Source organism: Amblyomma mixtum, chromosome 1 (genome assembly GCF_055824585.1).
Source record: "Amblyomma mixtum isolate Tamu chromosome 1, ASM5582458v1, whole genome shotgun sequence".
NCBI lineage: Eukaryota > Metazoa > Arthropoda > Arachnida > Ixodida > Ixodidae > Amblyomma > Amblyomma mixtum.
Genome location: NC_143012.1, coordinates 99,150,365 through 99,169,042, shown reverse-complemented (window position 1 = coordinate 99,169,042; position 18,678 = coordinate 99,150,365). Strand labels below are relative to the sequence as shown.

Here is an 18,678-nt window from a genome sequence, read left to right as displayed (position 1 = left end):
TGATTCAATGGTGTGAAGACCGATCGCTGCCCTCGTTTTAGTCGTCGTACGCCTTGACCGAAAAGTTTTGCGTTCGCCAGCTCGTTTTGTTCACCCTGGACAACGATTTCAGAATCGCATACGGCGGCTTCTACGTGGCTGTTTCAGGACAGTTCACCGGCGTTTGATGCGTTCTCTTTCGTAGTCTTCTCTGTGTTTCGTAATTAGGATCTTGGCCCCACCACTGACCAATGAACCCACGAGCGCGACTCAGAATAGTGCATGATCATTCCCATGAAAGTGGGCGCCGCCGCGGTGGCTCAGTGGTTACGGCGCTCGGCTGCTGACCCGAAAGACGCGGGTTCGATCCCGGCCGCGGCGGCTGAATTTCGATGAAGGCGAAATTCTAGAGGCCCGTGTGCTATGCGATGTCAGTGCACGCTAAAGAACCCCAGGTGGTCGAAATTTCCGGAGCCCTTCACGACGGCGTCTCTCATAGCCTCAGTCGCTTTCCAATAAACCAAACCAAACCAAACCAAACCATGAAAGTGGTGGCCACTATCAGTGTTGCCTCTGTCCATGTCCTTTGTCACGTGATACCTATATTTTAGCGGCCGCTTAGAGATCCAGTTTACGGAACCACTCCAAAGTAGAAAGCCCATACTTCCCCAGGACAAAACTTTTCCATAATTCATACTTTTCCCTCACAACACGTCAGTGGAACTGTTTGCGTGCATTTGTTGCTGAATATTCCAATGAAAACATATTTGCTCCAGTGCAACTGCAGCACATGTAACCCTATCCTGCTTGGGCAGCGCTGCTGCCGGCAGTATTTGTAAATAAATAAAAAGAATAAAAAGCAGGGCAAGGTTTGGCTTTTTTGCCCTTCGTCTTCCGCGTACAGTGGATCCCTGCATCTATCCTCACTGGCCGTCGTGTGCTTCGGCGTATGCTTTTGCTGTTTTAATTTTGCCGTGTCCCAAGCTAACCGTCGGGATCCTTTTATAGCGAATAGCTTCGTAGGAGGCTCCTTTAGGCTAAGCGAACCCGCTTTCGCACGCCGTTGCCGAGGTCTTCAGCAGTGTTGTTATGGGCAGTTAAAATAATGTCTCCAAGTAAGCAGTAGCGGGCGCTTTGAGAACGCGCCAAGCTTGGCTATGTGATCCACAGGGAAATCATTCATGTGACCAGTAAAGTGGCTCTTCTGAAGAATGGGTAGCCCCCTCCCCGACCATGTTGGCTGAGGAAGGGGCAAACTGGGATGGCTGTTCAGGACGGACAAGGGGCACTCTGAAGAATGTGCCATGTCATCATCATCATCAGCCTGACTACGCCCACTACAGGGCAAAGGCCTCTACCATACCTCTTCAATTGACCCTGTCCTTTGCCACCGTGTTCCCGCAAACTTCTTACACTCATCCGCCCATCTAGCTTCCTGCCGCCCCCTGCTACGTTCTCCTTCTCTTGGAATCCACTCCGTTACCCTTAAGGACCAGCGGTTATCTTGCCTTCGCATTACATGCCCTGCCCAAGCCCACTTCTTCCTCTTGATTTCGACTAGGATGTCGTTAACACGCGTTTGTTCCCTCACCCACTCCGCCCTCTTCCGATCTCTTAACGTTGCACCTATCATGTATGATCATGTATGTGTAAAGTATGGGGACGTGATTGACATGGGACTTGAGAGACATGTCCATGTACAGTACGGCTTATGGTGCAGCTGCGGTTGGTGACCTCCGCCGCGGGTAAGGTCGTGAAGTCTGAAGTGTTTTCTTCTTCAGGGCAGCGCAATCAGCAACAGCGCACTGCGCGTGGCATAAGCACGCGGTTATCCTAACACGCACAGGAAAATACCAAGCGGACCATCAGTGGTGGCGTTTCAGCTTGTTGCATATTCGCTATCTCCAAGCTCTCTTTTGGCTCATTTCCACTTCATTAACAAATTTTCTCAGCTTTCATTTCAATTCGTTTTGAGTCTGCCAAAGCGTGTAATCTTGTGGCCAGTCGCACAAGTGGGCATTTATTTCACAATAGTTTTCTCTGCTTTTCTGATAGTTAAATGACACGCAGAATGCGGGCAATTGGACGGAAAAGCGCTAGACCTCGAATGAAGATGCTCTAAGCCGTAACATGGTTTGGTTGGAGCGAACATTTTGTTGGCTCATGATCTGCGGAAAGTGACAGTTTCCTAGAAAGGGATTGAAAAATATTTTGGTGGCATTCTTTGAGGACCCAAGTCGAACGCTTTCGGACATGTATCCGGATATATCGCCTTTTACTCTTCGATATGCCATTCTGTGTCACACACTTCTCTGTAATAAGCCGACGATTGTTTCCTTTCGCTTGTTCAGTAAGTCGAGATGTGCGCGATGGTAGCCCTTTTACAGCGACGGCTGTCAGTAGCGCTTTCTATGGTGTCTGCGGCGATGTCGTGCAGAAACCCAAGGATCCTTCTTACTCCTTTATCTCAGCCTACCGGCAAGAAACGAAGCTAGTACGTTGAGGAACTGGGGTACGCTGTCGAGCGAGCGAGCGCCTTCTACTGAGGCAGAGTACCCGGGTTCGAACCCGACCGCGGCGACCGCGTTTCGATGGAGGCGAAACGCAAGAGGCGCCCGTGTGCTGTGAGATGTCAGTGCACGTTAAGGATCCCCAGGCGGTCGAAGTTATTCCGGAGCCCTCCACTCGCTTCAAGTTTTTGTAATGTCTCACCAACACACTGAATCACTTTTTTTCTCCGTAACCCGCGCAGAGGTTTGTGGGACTGAACCCTCATCACCTTAAGTAACGATTTAAGCGGGGAATCCTGCACCGCATGAGAGTCATCGCTACCTCACACTGCCGGGATTTACGCGCATGAGCATTCCATGGATGCATGAGATACTGGTTGGTAGTCAGTGCTGAGAGCAAGGGATCGTTGCATGCGGTGGTTAGGTACTGAAAACGCTGAAAGCGATAGATTCCGAAAAGGATGACATTAGGGGCGCTAGAGGCGACAGGCGTTCGTAACTGGCCTAGCGCGAGCGCTCCGTCCCGCGGCACTGCCTGCTCACCGTCCTCTTCTGCGTAGCACAAATCCGTGCTTTCGCACTGATGCGAATGTAGTAAACAATCTGTGTGGATTTTTTTTTTGTAGTTATGTGAAACCGACTAGTCAAACTTCATGCGCTGATAATACTCGTATAGCAGCAATGCACAATAGCTGTCACGTCGGGTTTGAGAAATCGCCGATTACTTAAAAACCAGTTCATTTTACATACATACCAGATGTGCAGCGGCGAAAATTTTGCTGAAAGTACATTTGGCAGAAAAACGGGTCGCAAAGATGTTGAATCTTAGCCCAAATCAAATCCTTGATCAGGTGAAAGAAAGGCTCAAGAGATGGTCGCGAAGAATCAAGTTCGTTACAATGCTCGTGGCTCGTCTGGCTCTCCTACGGCCATTTCTCTGAGGTGTGACAGGAACTAATGCATGGAAGCTTCGGCTTTGTCTGATCATTGCTTCCAGGTTCACTACCAGCAGTCGTGTAAACGGACAGTTTATGGTTTACGGCGGATTATTTGTCAGTTGCACACACCACCCCTAAGGCACCCGCTCTTATACGTGCATGGACCAAAATATAACGTCCCATAAGGCACGAAATGCCGATTTATAGGGTGGTGATGAACTCTTTTATTATGCCCAATAACAGGGCGTAATAAAATAGGGGGAGGGGCAGATGGGTCACCCCGTCATAACGCCGCCTACAGGAGTGACCCATAAATTCGGCCCTGAGGCAGGACGCTGCAAATCGTGTCCGTTCTGCTTTGCCAATTCAGGGCGTCATTTGGCCTTCGAGGACTGTAATTCATCCAAGAGAGGAATAAGCCGGGCTAGTTGGTACATTACTTGCATAAAAACAGCGTAGTAGACGGGACCAAGAAGAGGGAACAAACAGACACAGGCGCTGACTGTCAACTGACAGTTGACAGGGGCGAATTTATCAACTGACAGTTGACAGTCAGCGCCTTTGTCTGTGTGTTCTCTCTTCTTGGTCCCGTCTACTGCGCTGTTTTTATGCAAGTAATTCATCGCAGACGACGGCTTCTCAGGTGAATAGGGAGTTCCGCGTGCGAGGCCTTGCTGTACCGCCACTATAGGACCCGTGTAAACTTTTTCGGTAAATAGTGCGAGTTGTGGAATGCAACCTCACGACCGTGGGTGCTATTCCTACGGCGCGTGTCACTAACTGCTGTCTCTCTCTCTTCTCTGCTGTGCAGCCGGCAAGAGCATCTCGTTCTACTTCTCGCTGCGCCGCTTCCACTGGAGCGTGGCCATGTACTCCAACATGGCGGCCGGCTTCGGGGCGCTGGACATCGTCTGCTCGGGCCTCTTCATCGGCTTCTGCAGCCGCGTGCTCAAGCTGCCGGACTTAGTCATGGCCATGGCGGGAATCCTCTCCATGACCGCCTTCCTGGTCATCAAGGGCTTCTCGCGCGAGCCCTGGATGTTCTACATGGGTGAGCATGTCCACACCCCCGCCTTCCAGGGCGTAGCCCCTATGAAAGTCGTCTATATACTTTCTATAGAATTTTTGTGGACTCTGTTGCCTTCCTGTACATATTTGTTTTTGTCTATTCATAGTGTACATACTGTCTCTAGACAAAACTCCAGTAAAAGTGCACGGCCATAACTCTGTATATTGTGTGAACAATATGTGTATAGCAAGCCCATGGATTTGATTGACTAAAGTCTGTGGACAGTCTATGGAGAGTTTAAAGAAATTTTTGTCAGGGAGGGGACTGTCTCCCTGTCACGCTGCTATGACACCTAGGGTGGCCCGTTTTGCAGTGCAAAAGGAGGAATAAAGGCAAGGTAATGGACCTTATAAAAGTGAAGCAAAGTTTTGCAAGGAGAGACAAAAGACTGGCCCAGGTTGGCCAGTCCGTTTGTGAGAGGGAGGTACAAATTGTATCGTTTTGCAGAACTACATAATTAGACCGTCCGGGCCAGGAGACTTGTGTCCCTGTAGAGAAAAATGGGCGATTTGACCTCGTCTAATGTAATATATCCCTCAATCACTGCACGCTGTTCATCTTCAAGAAGAGGAAATGCTTCTTTTAAGTCACTGAAATCGGACCTACTGATGGGGTTACTATTGCCACCAAAAAGTCGCATTTAATAGCCAAAGAAAGTACCGAGAACACCTGGTGGTTCAGTGTACGTATCACCTCCACAATGAATTTCTAAGGCCTCCTTAGAAAGAGCAGCCTGCCTTTCATAATTGGCCGCCGCGGTGACTCAGTGGTTATGGTGCTCGGCTGCTGACCCGAAAGACGGGGGTTCCATACTGGCCGCGGCGGTTGAATTTCTTTGGAGGAGAAATTCTAGAGGCCCGTGTACTGTGCGATGTCAGTGCGCGTTAAAGAACCCCGGGTGGTCGAAATTTCCGGAGCCCTCCACTACGGCGTCTCCCATAGCCTGAGTCGCTTTGGGACGTTAAACCCCGTAAACGAAACCAAATCAAAACCTCCTTAGTAAGAGCAGCCTGCCTTTCATCATTAAATGCGCGGGTAGTCGGTTCAAGCGTGTTATAGGGGCACGAAGTGAGCGCGTTGCGGTGTGTATCACGGCAAAGTGTGTTGGGAATCTGTACTGGTGTTGAACAATGATGAACTGCAAAAAAAAGAAAAGTTGCTGACGTCATCCAAGGGTCACGTGATAAGTGTCACGTGACAACGGTGAGTTGCAAAAAAAGTTGCCGATGTTCAAGCGCAAAACGCTTTCGCACTTCTCCAGCGCAGCAGGCTGCAGTGCTCCGCAATTTTTTTCTTCCTCGCAGGCTGTGCGCTCGGTTCGTTGACCAGCGTGACACCCGTGGCCATCCTCTCCAATGTGTCCAAGCTCATCAGCAAGGACGAGGCCGGTACGTATGCTCGTACGGCCGCACTTGAACGTACTTTTGCCAGGCAGTGCATTTGCTGCCCAAGGATTGGCCAGAAGCGGCCATAGTTCGACTACCAGACGCCCTCGTCGTTTTCCGGTTTAGGTTTTTGCGCCGATGGAATTCTTCGAAGGTGTTGGGTTGCTCCGGATACAAGTATTTTGCCCTTAGGCTTGGGGTGGGGGTTCATTCATTCATTTCATTTATTTATTGCTCTTTGTCGCTACACAAATATACGCAAACACTGCTCGGACCCATAGCCGACGGCTAGTAATAGATCCAATAGAAAAAGGTATTATACAAGCATGCAGGCAACAATATCCGAAAATAAAGACAGAGTAAGTTAGTATACAGAAAGCTATACATCACTCTCAACACTTGTAAGAGCATCAACAAAAGAAACACATATATACAGATTGTATAAACTAAAAACTTACAGATCAAACAAAACGCGTAGAACTTACACAAGAATTAAGGCATAACAAAAAGCTAGGGGAAAATAGCTGGTAAGTCTTTTCAAAGCATCAAAAGGGTACAACACACGAGAAGACGTTAAACAGAATTCGGTACACACTTTTTAATCACAAAGCTTTTTTTTTTACAATAGACACAAATGTATAAATCTATATATAAATCAAGGTATCAGTGATCGGCTACATGAAAATATTATCTGGCAGATATCTAAGAAGTGTAGTAATAAATGAAAGTACGAACTCAAAGTGTGTCATCCTTATTAAGGTAATAATTTTTTATTCCAGAGGAAAAGTTGTAGGCAGTCTTTAGGTCATGTGGTAGGTTATTCCAAATTTTTGCGCCTGTAAACTCTAGGGGACGCTCACCATATACATGGTCCGTTATAAAAATTTTCTAGCAAAATACGCAAACAATGCATAATTGATGTGACCAGAAACTGAAAAGTCACTGAAAAAATACAAGACAAGAGCGTTGCAGCGTCCCCTGCGTCCGTAACAAAACGGTGTAGCCGAAGGGCCGCATTTAGGACCCTCGCCGCTTAGCTTCAGTATGAGTGGTGTTGCGATTTCAGTTTATGTACGTTCACTCCGTATTAGCGCCATAGCGCTAAAAGTCCTGTTCGTCGCCGGTGTGTGCGGTAAAGTCGGATTGGTCGGGACGATCGGAGCTGTGAAATGAAAAGGGATTAAAACATTTCAAAACTAGTGCAATATGACACAAAAGCCATGACGACATGCAACTATAAAAAGTAAATGAATTACGCTAAAAATAAGATTGGGGCAATAGCTCGGAGATCAAACCCCTGACCCTTGACTTCCGAGTCAGGTGGGTCCTGCACCACGCTCGTACGGTTTGGTTGAATTGGGGATTTGTATGTTTGTCGTCTGGTCTTTCACGTAATATGGAAACAGTGTCTGTGTTTGCATGGGCAAGATAAGCCGCTGTCGGAACGCTATTGCCCTTGGAGGTGAAACTCAAGACCCTCCCTCCCCTTCCCCCCAATATTTTCCACCTGTGCCTTAAATGTCCTGGATACAAGGAAAAGGGTGGGGGCTTTATTTGTTCACCAGAGGAAGGGGAGCGTCGTCTGTCTGAAATGAACGCAGTCTACGGTCACTGGGCTTTCGCAGAAGAATGGGCGAAAGCAAAAAAGCACAAGTGCCAGATGATGATGAAGTGCAAAGACAAGGTGTACACAATTGCATGCGTGTGTGCTACGCTCGTCTTCCTCGGCCGCTTTCGTCGACAACCGAGAACCCCATTTGAAAACAAAAGAGACGACGAATTTGGGAACAAGGCTTACGGAAGCTGAAGCTTCAACAATCTTTTTTTTTTTTTTTACTGGTCGGCGTCTCTTTTGTTTTCATATGTACCCTCCCGGTCAGAGGGGACTCCGTCACACTCTCAACATGACCAACAACACAGAGGAAAAAAATACTTATGCGCATGTACAGTCCGAACGCCCAACTTTACGAGGACGATGATGATGATGATGTCCTCAGGCTTAATGGCACATACCCACGGCGGGGGATTGGCCAGGGTGCATAGCGGATATAAACGCGCTCATGTACAGGGAATGGAGTATTTTGATAATTTTGGGACGTACAGCTAGAATTTGTACAAAAGAAAAAATACTGAAAAGGAAAAGTAGTGAATTCACATTCTAGCAGAGGAATCTACCAGATGAGGGCGTCGAACTGTTGTCATTATTGCTGCGTCGTCGTCGTTGTTGATAGTTTGTCTGGAAACTATACGAGACAGACAGGAGGCGGCAGCTCCAAGGGCAGCGCTGCTAAAAGAGAGAGGGAAAAATCAGAGACGAGAAGAATACGTGCCGCGCATACACACAGAATATTGTATATGGGGAAAGCCGAGCGAAGCATACGAACGGCTTTCGTTCACACCACGCCCTTACGGAACAAGTTGACCTTTTTAAGTTCCGATAGGATTCGCTTTTCCTGAGCCCCGGTCTGTGTGGTGCCTGCATGAATTGCGTCTGTGACATCGAAGTCGCGTGATGATGACAGCGAGTCCCGCCGTCTGGAGCGCCTGACCCTGACGTCACCGAGCGCAGGCGACGCGCGGCAGCAGTAGTTCCGTCGGCACAGCTTCCATTAGAAGGCTGCACGTGCTCACTCACGAGACCTGTCGACGCGACAGCTGCTCCATCCTGTTCCGCCATCTGTGCTGCGCCCTAGCAGTGGGCGGGATTTCATTGTTATCCGAAGCCAGACTGCTTCCTGTCTGCGGACCCGGCACACGCGCACGACTCGAGCCGAGCTCTTCTCTCGAATGCGCGGCGCCGGGGCGCTGTGAGGATGACAGTGCGGCTCGCCAGGCAAGGCACGCGTTTTAAGGCGCGTGTCTATCTCCGGGAGGCGCTCCGTCCCGTCCCGTTCTTGTGTGTGTGTGTGTGTGTGTGTGTGTGTGTGTGTGTGTGTGTGTGTGTGTGTGTGTGTGTGTGTGTGTGTGTGTGTGTGCGTGTGCGTGTGCGTGTGTGCGTGTGTGCGTGTGTGCGCGTGTGCGCGTGCGCGTGCGTGTGTGCGCGTGTGCGCGCGTGTGTGTGCGCGTGTGTGTGCGCGTGTGTGTGCGCGCGTGTGCGTGTGCGCGTGTGTGTGCGCGCGTGCACGTGCGCGTGCGCGTGCGTGTGTGTGTGTGTGTGTGTGTGTGTGTGTGTGCGCGCGTGCGCGTGCGTGCGTGTGTGTTTGGAAGGGGGGTTTGGCGCGTTTATATTACAGTGAATTACCGGCCAGCCCAACAAGAAGTTCTGTTAAGTCTCCCAAGTGAAATGTGAGGACGCCCCCCGTCTCGTGAGTTTAGAGAAGTCCACGTGGCCGGAATAAATTCGGATCCAACCACCACGCCTTGTCTCCTAGCCCGCTGAGTTCAGCGTGTGCAGACTTAGATGGTTTAGAAGAACTTCAATTTGGGCTAGATGGTACATTATTTTAGACTGAAATGGTAATAGTACTACAGCAAGACGTACACAAGAGAGACTGACACAGGACATGCGCTAACTTCATCTGAGTTTATTTACTGCAAAGCCAGCAAATATATAGAAAATTTAAGGCGTGCGCAAAAAACCGTTACGACAAGGCATCAACAAAACCGTTCAAGATATGATATCTGTCTTGAAAAGGCGGACCGAAGTATCACTTACACAATCTAATCCCTTCTTTCTAATGTGGAATGCTTCCAAAAGCTCCCGCGCCTTTGTATCTCCACTCCTGCCCAGAACCTTTATCTCCCGAAGCCGTGGCTCACACTTCTTGCATTGCTGGCAATCTTTTTTGCCCCGGCCCATGTTCTGCCGCACGATTACACACGAAGCACTCAGCGCAGTGCTGCGAAAGATGTGCACCTCCTAGATGGTCGCCTCCCCGCTCCGCGAGGAAGGTATCTTCAATTGGAATAAAACCGCAGTGGTTGTCATTTATTCAACGGCAGAAAAAAATTAAGAATTCATTGCGCAAATATAGAGCACAGGAGCGCGCCTCAGTCTGATAACTAGTGAAATGAAATTATCTTTTCGTGTCGAATAAAGTCAATGCACAGGATGCCTCCGGCGAGACCTGTTCGCTCACCGGAAGAGTAGCTCCACTTTAAGCGCAAGGCTGGGGAGAACTTGTGGCAGCATGCATCTTGCATTTCAGCCTTATGAACACAAATGGCAGCAGTAGGGAGCAACGAACTAAGTCGGTTTGGTTTGGTTTGGTTTGGTTTATTGGGGTTTAACGTCCCAAAGCGACTCAGGCTATGAGGGACGCGGTAGTGGAGGGCTCCGGAAATTTCGACCACCTGGGGTTCTTTAACGTGCACTGACATCGCACAGTACACGGGCTTCTAGAGCTTCGCCGCTCGTCGCCGCATGCATGCAGATTCGAAACATTAGAGAGGCTTAAAGCGAGCTTTCACTGAGTACAGACCTAAACACAAGTCAAGGAAGTAAGGTAAATGCTTTGTGAAAGCAAGCTTGCCGGGCTCTCACCGGCGTATTCAAGCGCAAGAAGGGTGCTCAGGAAACCTTATAGGTTGTTTTATCACTAGACGCGTTTACATGACGGCGACAGCTACGCGTCTTATGAACTTTCTGGCCTCTCACACTCGTGTAAACAGCGAAAATACGCCGAGAGAGCACGTTGCGCTAATCCGCCAGGCAGGATTAGATCGACAGACTTGATGTGGTGCATCTAAACAGTGGCGCGTCGGCTCCTTGAGATACTTCAGAAAAGGCTATGCGCCCCTGTCGCATTCATATACACGCGACTACTGCTAACTTGCTGGACACTGCAAAAGTCGCGAGCCTCCCCACCTCCGAACATCCCGTCTCCCATCCAACTGTCAAACAGGACCTTGCTTCTGTGCTGCCGTCTTCGCTTAGGATTGCATGTGCAGTGCACCATTTCTTCCTTTTCTTTCTTTGAAAGATGCCATTCAACGGCGGTATCTTGTTTCCGAATTTATCGGGACGAAACATAGCAGCGGGCTGTACGACTTGCAAATTGTGGTGCAGTCAGCAAGCGCAAAAAAATTCAGGGGGGGGGGGGGGGGGGGTGGGGGGGCTTTGTTGACCTAAAGTGCGTTGAGGCGAAACCCTTAAGCGTGGTGTTGCTGCTTGTATCACTGATGTGTGGTTAAGATGTTAAGCTTCCCCTCTCAGAGTGGAACGCGACGGCGTCTTGCAACGCAGCCAGGGAGTCCACAAAACGCCATCGCCCGTTCGGCTCTGCGCCTTGCTCGTCGGTAAATTGGTTTTTGAGGAAAGGAAATGTATTTTTCTCGCATATCTCGATGGACACCTGAACCTCGCCGTAAGGAAAGGGAGGAAGGTGGGAGTGAACGAAGACATCGTGTTCGCTAGACGCGCCTTTGTTCATCCAAACCATCGAGCTGGCATGGCGGAGTGGTTAGCGTGTTCGTCTCGCACTCCGGAGACCCTGTTTCGATTCCCAAACTCGACCAATTTCCTACTCTGTTTTGTTTATTAATCTGGTCTGACTGGAAAAATGTGTTAGTAAGGTTAATTGGTTAACTAATTAACTAAACTCAGTCCCACTTACTTGGAGCATCACTATACCATCCCTTTAATTGGTTGCATGATTACTAGCCAAACTACAATTGGCCCGTTTGAAATCCGTGCACTGTGACGTCACGACCATTTCGACCAATAGAAAAGCGTGACATTTCATTCGGTAACTCCAGCTTACAACGATGAGGCATTAAAGGATTCCGCCTTAATAAATTGGAAGTGTTGTTTTGGGGCAGCTAGATGCGTAGCTGAGATAGTCGCTTAATTACACGCCCGAGTGTCGCCTACGGGGTAAGCAATGGACGCCCACCTACCACGCGACCACCCTAGCTCACCGCAGCGCGCCCTAATAATATGCTCCGTCTCCTGCTTTGCAGGCAAGGTGTTCTCCTTCTGGAGCTCGTGCGAGTCCCTGGTGCCCATCGCGGGTAACCTCTTTTCCAGCCTGGTATTCAACGCCGTGCTCGAGATCGACGCCGGCCTGCCCTTCTTCATCTCCGCGGGACTCATGGTCGTCCCGCTCTGCGCTGTCACGTGAGTTGCCGCCGGCGACGGCTGCCTTCTCGTACCACTCTTACAAAAAAATTCTTAGACAGTCTATAGACTGTCCAGACTTCTGTCTATAAAGTGTATAGACCCTCTATAGACAAATACGGCTGCGGCGGTCGAATTTCCATGGAGGCGAAATTCTAGAGGCCCGTGTACTGTGCGATGTGAGTGCACGTTAAAGGACCCCAGGTGGTCGAAATTTCAGTAGCCCCTCACTACGGCGCCCCTCATAGCCTGAGTCGCTTTGGGACGTTAAACCCCAATAAGCCAATCTATAGACAAATACTACAGAATAGTCTGTAGGCAATGCAAATCCTATAGACAGTCTGTAGACAATCTATAGGTTAATGGCCATACACTTGCAGTAGCTTTTTGTCTATGGACAGTCTATACACTACGAATAGACAAAAAGAAATCTATGCTAAGGCAATCGAGTCTATAAGAAATGTATAGACTGCCTATAGAGGATCTTTATAAGGGCTGCAGTTTCCGAAGTAATTTCTTAATGCAGCATGCAAGAGAGGCTCCTAAAGTCAGAGGAAATACCATGACGTGAAAGCATAACGAAAGACAAGAAAGTCATGTAAGACAAGAAAAGACAAGAAAGAAAAGTAAAGGAGGATAAATTTGGGAGAAGGGAATATCGTGCGCGAAGACTAAAAGAAGCACCTGGACGTTCGTAGAAGCAGAGAGAGTTATGAGGCATAGGACACAATGCGACCTTATTAAAAACATGACAGATGAAATAAAATAGCAATTAAAGGGATAATGTGTTACCTTTCTCAAAAATACGCCAATCAAGATGTTTTCTTCTAATCTCTGCCGTGGAGACTGGAAGGTCGTAACCTTCCGAAGGGAGAGGCTGGCAATATCTTTAGCCTCCTAGTCATTTGCAATGCTGCAGGACCAAAAGAAGCTACAACACTGCATTGCACCGTGGCCGGGGTATTTACGGCAAGGGATGTACAGTATGAAGAAATAAAGCAGTGCAAACAGTGACAGGCGCAGCCGAGAGGGCCTAATGCTAAAGTAGTAGGACTGTTAGCTTGAACGAATTGGGCATTGTTCTTGCCTGTGCTGCACGAGTCGCACAATTTTCGCATCCCTTTGATCAGTGCGTCGTCTTCTTGCATTCGCCTTAAAGTGTTAAAGTGCATTCAAATGTGCTGTCTTCTCAGTTTCTTCGGAATTTTTGTGCATTTTTTTTGCTATGATTTTTCTTTACTTCCGACGGACACGTCCCTATTTCATTAACTTGTGATTGGCTCAGTGGTTGTTGAGTTTTGCTGTTGAGCTCAAGATAGCGGTTTCGAATTCTGACTGTTACGGTTTCATTTAAATGATGGCGGAATGCAACAGACGTCCGTGTGCTATGTAATGTTACTGCACTTAATTAGCCCTAGGCGGCTCAAATTAATCTAGAGCACTCGTTCACGGTGTCTTCCATAGCCAGTGTGCCTCTTCGGTACGCTAAACCCCACGTACTAAATGTGGTTTTCTTGTGATTGATACCAATGAATGTGAATTTCTTGCAAGAGAGCTTGCTACTGCCAGAGCAGAAGCTTGGGCGAGTTGGTGGCGGTTCACTTTCCACATAGCGCTAAACAGACACGGACACAGGGAGACAAACTGGACGGGCGCTAACTTACAATCAAGTTAGCTCCCGTCCTGTTTTTCTCCCTTTGTCCGTGTTGCACCAATTGCACACAGTTGCACCAATGACTCCAATGCACCAGTGACCTGCCGTGAAAGGAGGGCACGGCACTAGTGTAGAAAGGCGTACCATCCGGAACGGGGTTACCGCGGAAGGAAGGGTATGGCGAGAAGGGAGCAATGTATCGCGGTCCATCTGCGACAGCTGCTGCGAAATGCGCCTAGCGAGGAGAGTATCACTGGCGGCGCTGAGATTATAGAGCGGCAGACTGGAAGCAGACCTAGACGAAAAACGACTGTGTGGAAAAGTAAAAAGAGCGCCCTAGAACTATGCAGATGTAAGGTCGCTCTCATATGCTCTGCCACAACATATCGTAAAGTACAAACTGTCACTGAATCTCGCGTTGACCAGTGGTAAGCGTCCAGACATTTTTTTCATGTTTTTTTTTTCATTTTTATACCCCTCGTTCTCCTTTGCCTGTCTAGGTCTTCGATCATGCCTTGCCAAAAGTTTTACTTAGCAAGGCAATGTCCAGCGGATCACTATGATATTCTCCATTAATTCTTAGCCCTAACTCTTGCAAACACGCTGTGAACAGGACAAGGAGAGACGTGTCTCCCTGCCTGGCATCCTTCCCGATTGAAATTTTAAAGTTTGTCGCAGTTTTATTTCCCTTTCTTCGCTCTCTTTGTGTATGTCAGAAACCATCGGCCTGCCCTGTCTCTCTAACGTGGACACACTGGTTACGCATTGCCTGCATGACTACCGAGGTTTCTACCGAGGGAAACGCTTTCTCGCAATTTATGAACTCTATATATAGGAGTTGGCCACATTCCCATCATTTCCCTACCATCTTGTTGGTGGTGTGAATATTGTGTGTTGTCGAGTAACCTTTCCGGAAGACAGCCCGATCTTCTGGTTTACTGACGTCTAAAGGTCATATAATACCATTAGCGATTACCTCAGTAAATACCTTGAACGCAACGAACGGTAAGCGGATCGGTCTGTTATTTTTAAAGTCCTTGAAGTCCCCGTTCTTATGTTTTGAGTTAATGTTACCGTCTTCCAAGATACCGGCGCGCTCGAAGTCGTGAGGCACTGAGTATGGAGAATGGCAAGTTTTGTTGCGAAAGCAACACTACGCCAGCCAGCCCGACTCGTCGCGTGGTCGCACTCCAGCCGTATGCCGTGGCCCACGAACGACCTTGAGCAGCCGTTGCCTAGGAACGCCGCAGCCGCGTTCGAACAGATGGCGCAGCCGTCGACGCCGCTGCCTTAGCCGCTCGCTCCACAAGATGTGCTCCGCTCGGGTAGAGGGAGAGGAGGTTAACTGCAGCCAATTTTTCTACCACGCTCTCCCCACAGTCCTTCAACAAATATGCAGTTATCGGATACTCGCCTGCCGCTTTTTCTGTTTTCATTGCTTGCAAATTTTCTTTGCTTCCTGTTTTGTTATCTGTCGGGTGTTCACTTCCTCCACACCACTGGCTTTATCATCAGCATCCTGATTATGTCGGCTACTGTATCGTTCTTCTCTCGTTTACTCTCTCGCAAAACGGGCTTCACCGGCTTCGCTGCCTCGATTCAAAGCAACCGTTGCTTGCTGCACAGTCCTCTGGTCGCTAGGCGTTTGTCAGGTTAGGAATCGTTAGCGTCATGTCGGCCTCCCCTTCTCTTTGGCGTGGGTGATTAAGGACGGAACTTGTTTTTAAAAAATGGTAAAAGTGGCAGAATTTGTTAAGAAATTAGCTGGAGTTTAGCTCTGGCTAAACCGAGCAAGTTGCGCAAGCAGCGTGGAGCCTGGTGGAGCGCGGCTGAAACGGTTGCTATGGCAACGGCGCTCCATCTGTTTCACCTCGGCCACCGCCGGGAGCTACACGATGGCTCGAAACCTGGCGCAGTATTGTTGTTTTTTATTTATTTTACTTTGTGTTAATTTTATTTTTTATTTGTGTCTTTTCTTATTTCTATTTTTGTCCCTTTTCTTTTTATTTTTATTCTTTATTCCATTTTTATTCTTATTTTATTTACGAGACCCATGTATTCCTAGATCAGCCTTGATTCATGCTCGAACCCTGTGCCTTCGTGGGGGAGTGGTAGCGTCTCCGCCTCAAACGCCAAAGGCCCTGGTTTGATTCCCAGCCTCGACACAGTTTTTTAAGGCGAAAGCCTTGTAAGCAGCAGTTGTCGACAGAGAATGTCACGCTTTTCAGTTGGTCGAAACGGTCGTGACGTCACAGTGCGCCAATTTCAAACGGGGCCAATTGTACTTTGGCTAGTAACCATGCAACCAATTGAAGGGACCATATAGTGATGCTCCAAGTGGGACTGAGCTTAGTTAATTGCTTAATTACCCAATGAGCCTAATTAACTTCTCTAGTCAGGCCATATAAATAAATAAAACCTAGTAAGAAATTGGTCGAGCTCGGGAGTCGAACCCCGGTCTTCGGAGTGCGAGACGAGCATGCTATCCACTCCGCCATGCCAGCTCGATGGTTTGGAATGAACAAAGGCATGTCTAGTGAATACGGTGTCTTCGCTCACTGCCAACCTCCTCCCTTCCCTTCCGGCGAGATTTAGGTGTCCACCGAGATATGAGAGAGAAATACGTTTTCTTTCCTCAAAAATCAATTTACCGACGAGCGAGGCGTAGAACCGAATGGGCGATGGCGTTCTATGGACTCCCTGGCAGCGTTGCAAGACGCTCTCGCGTTCCATTCTTAGAGGCGAAGCTTAACATCTTAACCACACATCAGTGATCACACTTTACGTCAAAAAAGTGCACCCCCCCCTGAATTTTGACCGAGATATGTGAGACAGTTACTGTGTAATTTACTTTCCTCAAATACAATTTTTATTTTCTTCATTACGGGCCATCTTCGTCTTTCTTCTTTCACTCCCACTTCCTCCGTTCCTCTACGGTGCGGTTCAGGTGTCCACCGAGATGACAGAGATTTACTGCGCCATTTCCTTTCCTCAAAAACCGTTGCGCTGAAACGGCAAGGCATCGCGCCGAACGGGTGGTGGCGTTCCGTGGACTCCCTGGCAGCGCTACAACACGCTGTCGCGTTCCACTCCTAAAGGCGAAGCTTAAGCTTAATTAGCAGTTAATTAGTATTCAGGCATTAATCAGTAATTAACCATTAATTAGTGATTTGTCATCACTTAGTAATTAGTACTCAATTACATGTGACGCCACCAGTGCCACAGAAGCACTGAAAGTGGTGCGGAAAACGCTTTCGCCTCTACGCACTTAGACAGTCAAAGTGCCCCCTGAATTTTTTTTAAGTGGTAGCGGTCCTGCCGCCTGGTGGAGCGCGGCTGAAACGGTTGCTATGGCAACGGCGCTCCATCCGTTTGACCTTTAGCCGGGAGCTACGCGACGGCTCGAAACCTGGCGTAGTATTGCTTACGCAATAAAACCTGAATGAGGACACATTCCGTCGTTAGTTGCAGAAGCATTGGGTGTGCTACAGTGAAGCTCGTCTCTTGCATTACAGGTACTGCCTGTACAGAGAGGTGGCCGTGTACTCTTCGCTCCCTCGAAGTGACGGAGACTGTGAGCAAGACTCCAGGCCTACTCCGACGGTGCCCTCTTAGCCCCAACTCGGCCCTGTGTGATGTGCGAGTGACAGATGTGACTGCGAGAAAGCACCGCAGTTTGTTTGTTTTTTAACTTCAGTCCCGCGATTGCAGCTTGTGTGCTCTCTGTGTTACGTATGCGATTCAACTGTGCCAAGAGAACCCTTCAGGCGCTCAAGCCCAAGCGACGTGAACGACAAGTCACGTGTGAAGCCACGTCGCACACGGTGTGATATACCTCATTCCGCCAACGGTGTGATCTCTTTGGTCGCACATAGAAATGAATAAATGTAGCACGACGAAATGTTGTCGTTCTTTCAATGCAAATGGTAAGAAGGCTGATTGTGGATGTGCAGAGATGTACCGCGAGTCTTTGTATGCGTTGATCTATGTGCGTATAGGTATAAAAGGGAGAAATGACCATGCCACACTTTATCCACATCAAGTATTTTCATACACGGCCATCTAACTTCGGTTTTTTTCGTGTTAGAGATCGCTTGGAGTAATAGCCTCGTGAGGATGGGTTACAGCCATTATTCATTCTCAGACTTGGCCGGGGACAGGACGCTACTTCTTGATAACTCCGCATCCAGGCAGGCGCCATATTCACGCGGGAACGTGAAGGAGCTTATGTCGCAGAAAAGCCGGTGCCAGCGTTGTTGGCGTTGTCATCGCTGTAACACGAGAACCTCCAAATAAGTTTTATTTTGAGGTACGGAAATCGAGCCAAGATCTTTCAGATTGTGAGACCAGCATGCGCAGAACACGCTACGAAGGCTCCTTTTTTTTCGTTTATTGCCCGGAAGTACATCCACCCTTTATTGTAGAATTCTCAAGAAATAAAAAAAATACAAAAATGTGAGAGGAAGCCCGCACCCAACCTGAGGCTATCGCAGGCGAACCAATTGAAAATAAAAGAAAAGGGGCCAACGCCCAAGGGAAAATTTAAGAAAACCCATTTACAAGAGAAAAAAAGGCACAAATGATGGCCGGGCAAAAAGTGATTTTTAGAGCAAGGCGGCCGGGAAGGATTCAGAAGAACACGAAATGAAAATGAAACATGAATGGGTTCAGCGTGCCAAGATTGTTCAGACAGGCTCGCAGGCGGCCAGGAGGAGGGAAGTTGCGGTGATCTGTCGGAAGGAAGAAGAGACAAGAAAAGAAAGCAAGGAGAAAAGAAAAAAAATCAAGATAATAGGCTTAAGAAAGCAGGAAAAGTACATAAAAGGGGGAAATAGAAAAGTGAAGCAAGGTAAATCACAATTGACAGGGAAAGGAGCAAAGAAAAAGAACGAGCGAAATTAAAAATAGCCAAACAAGTAAAAATGAAAAACTTAACAGCTAAAAGAAAGAAAAAGTTTAAAAAAAAAAACAAATTGAAAACAAACAAAAAGAATAAAAATTCACCCTGACAGGCTTCAAGTCCGACTTAACCAGGTCGCATCACGCAACCCCTCATACACAACCACGCCAGCATCCACTCTCACT

General features: G+C 48.4%; 1 protein-coding gene across 1 annotated transcript in view; it reads left to right on the top strand.

The window, feature by feature from the left end:
• LOC149367318 (putative peptidoglycan muropeptide transporter SLC46) overlaps positions 1–17,494 on the top strand; it is a 57,255-nt gene extending 39,761 nt beyond the window's left edge. Inside the window, exons 2-5 of the mRNA XM_089554972.1 lie at positions 4,239–4,478; positions 5,801–5,884; positions 11,783–11,939; positions 17,109–17,494. Of these exons, the coding sequence (XP_089411098.1) occupies positions 4,239–4,478; positions 5,801–5,884; positions 11,783–11,939; positions 17,109–17,208 (581 nt within the window). The 3' untranslated portion in view covers positions 17,209–17,494. The remainder of the gene's footprint in view (positions 1–4,238; positions 4,479–5,800; positions 5,885–11,782; positions 11,940–17,108) is intronic.
• Positions 17,495–18,678: the final 1,184 nt, after the last annotated feature.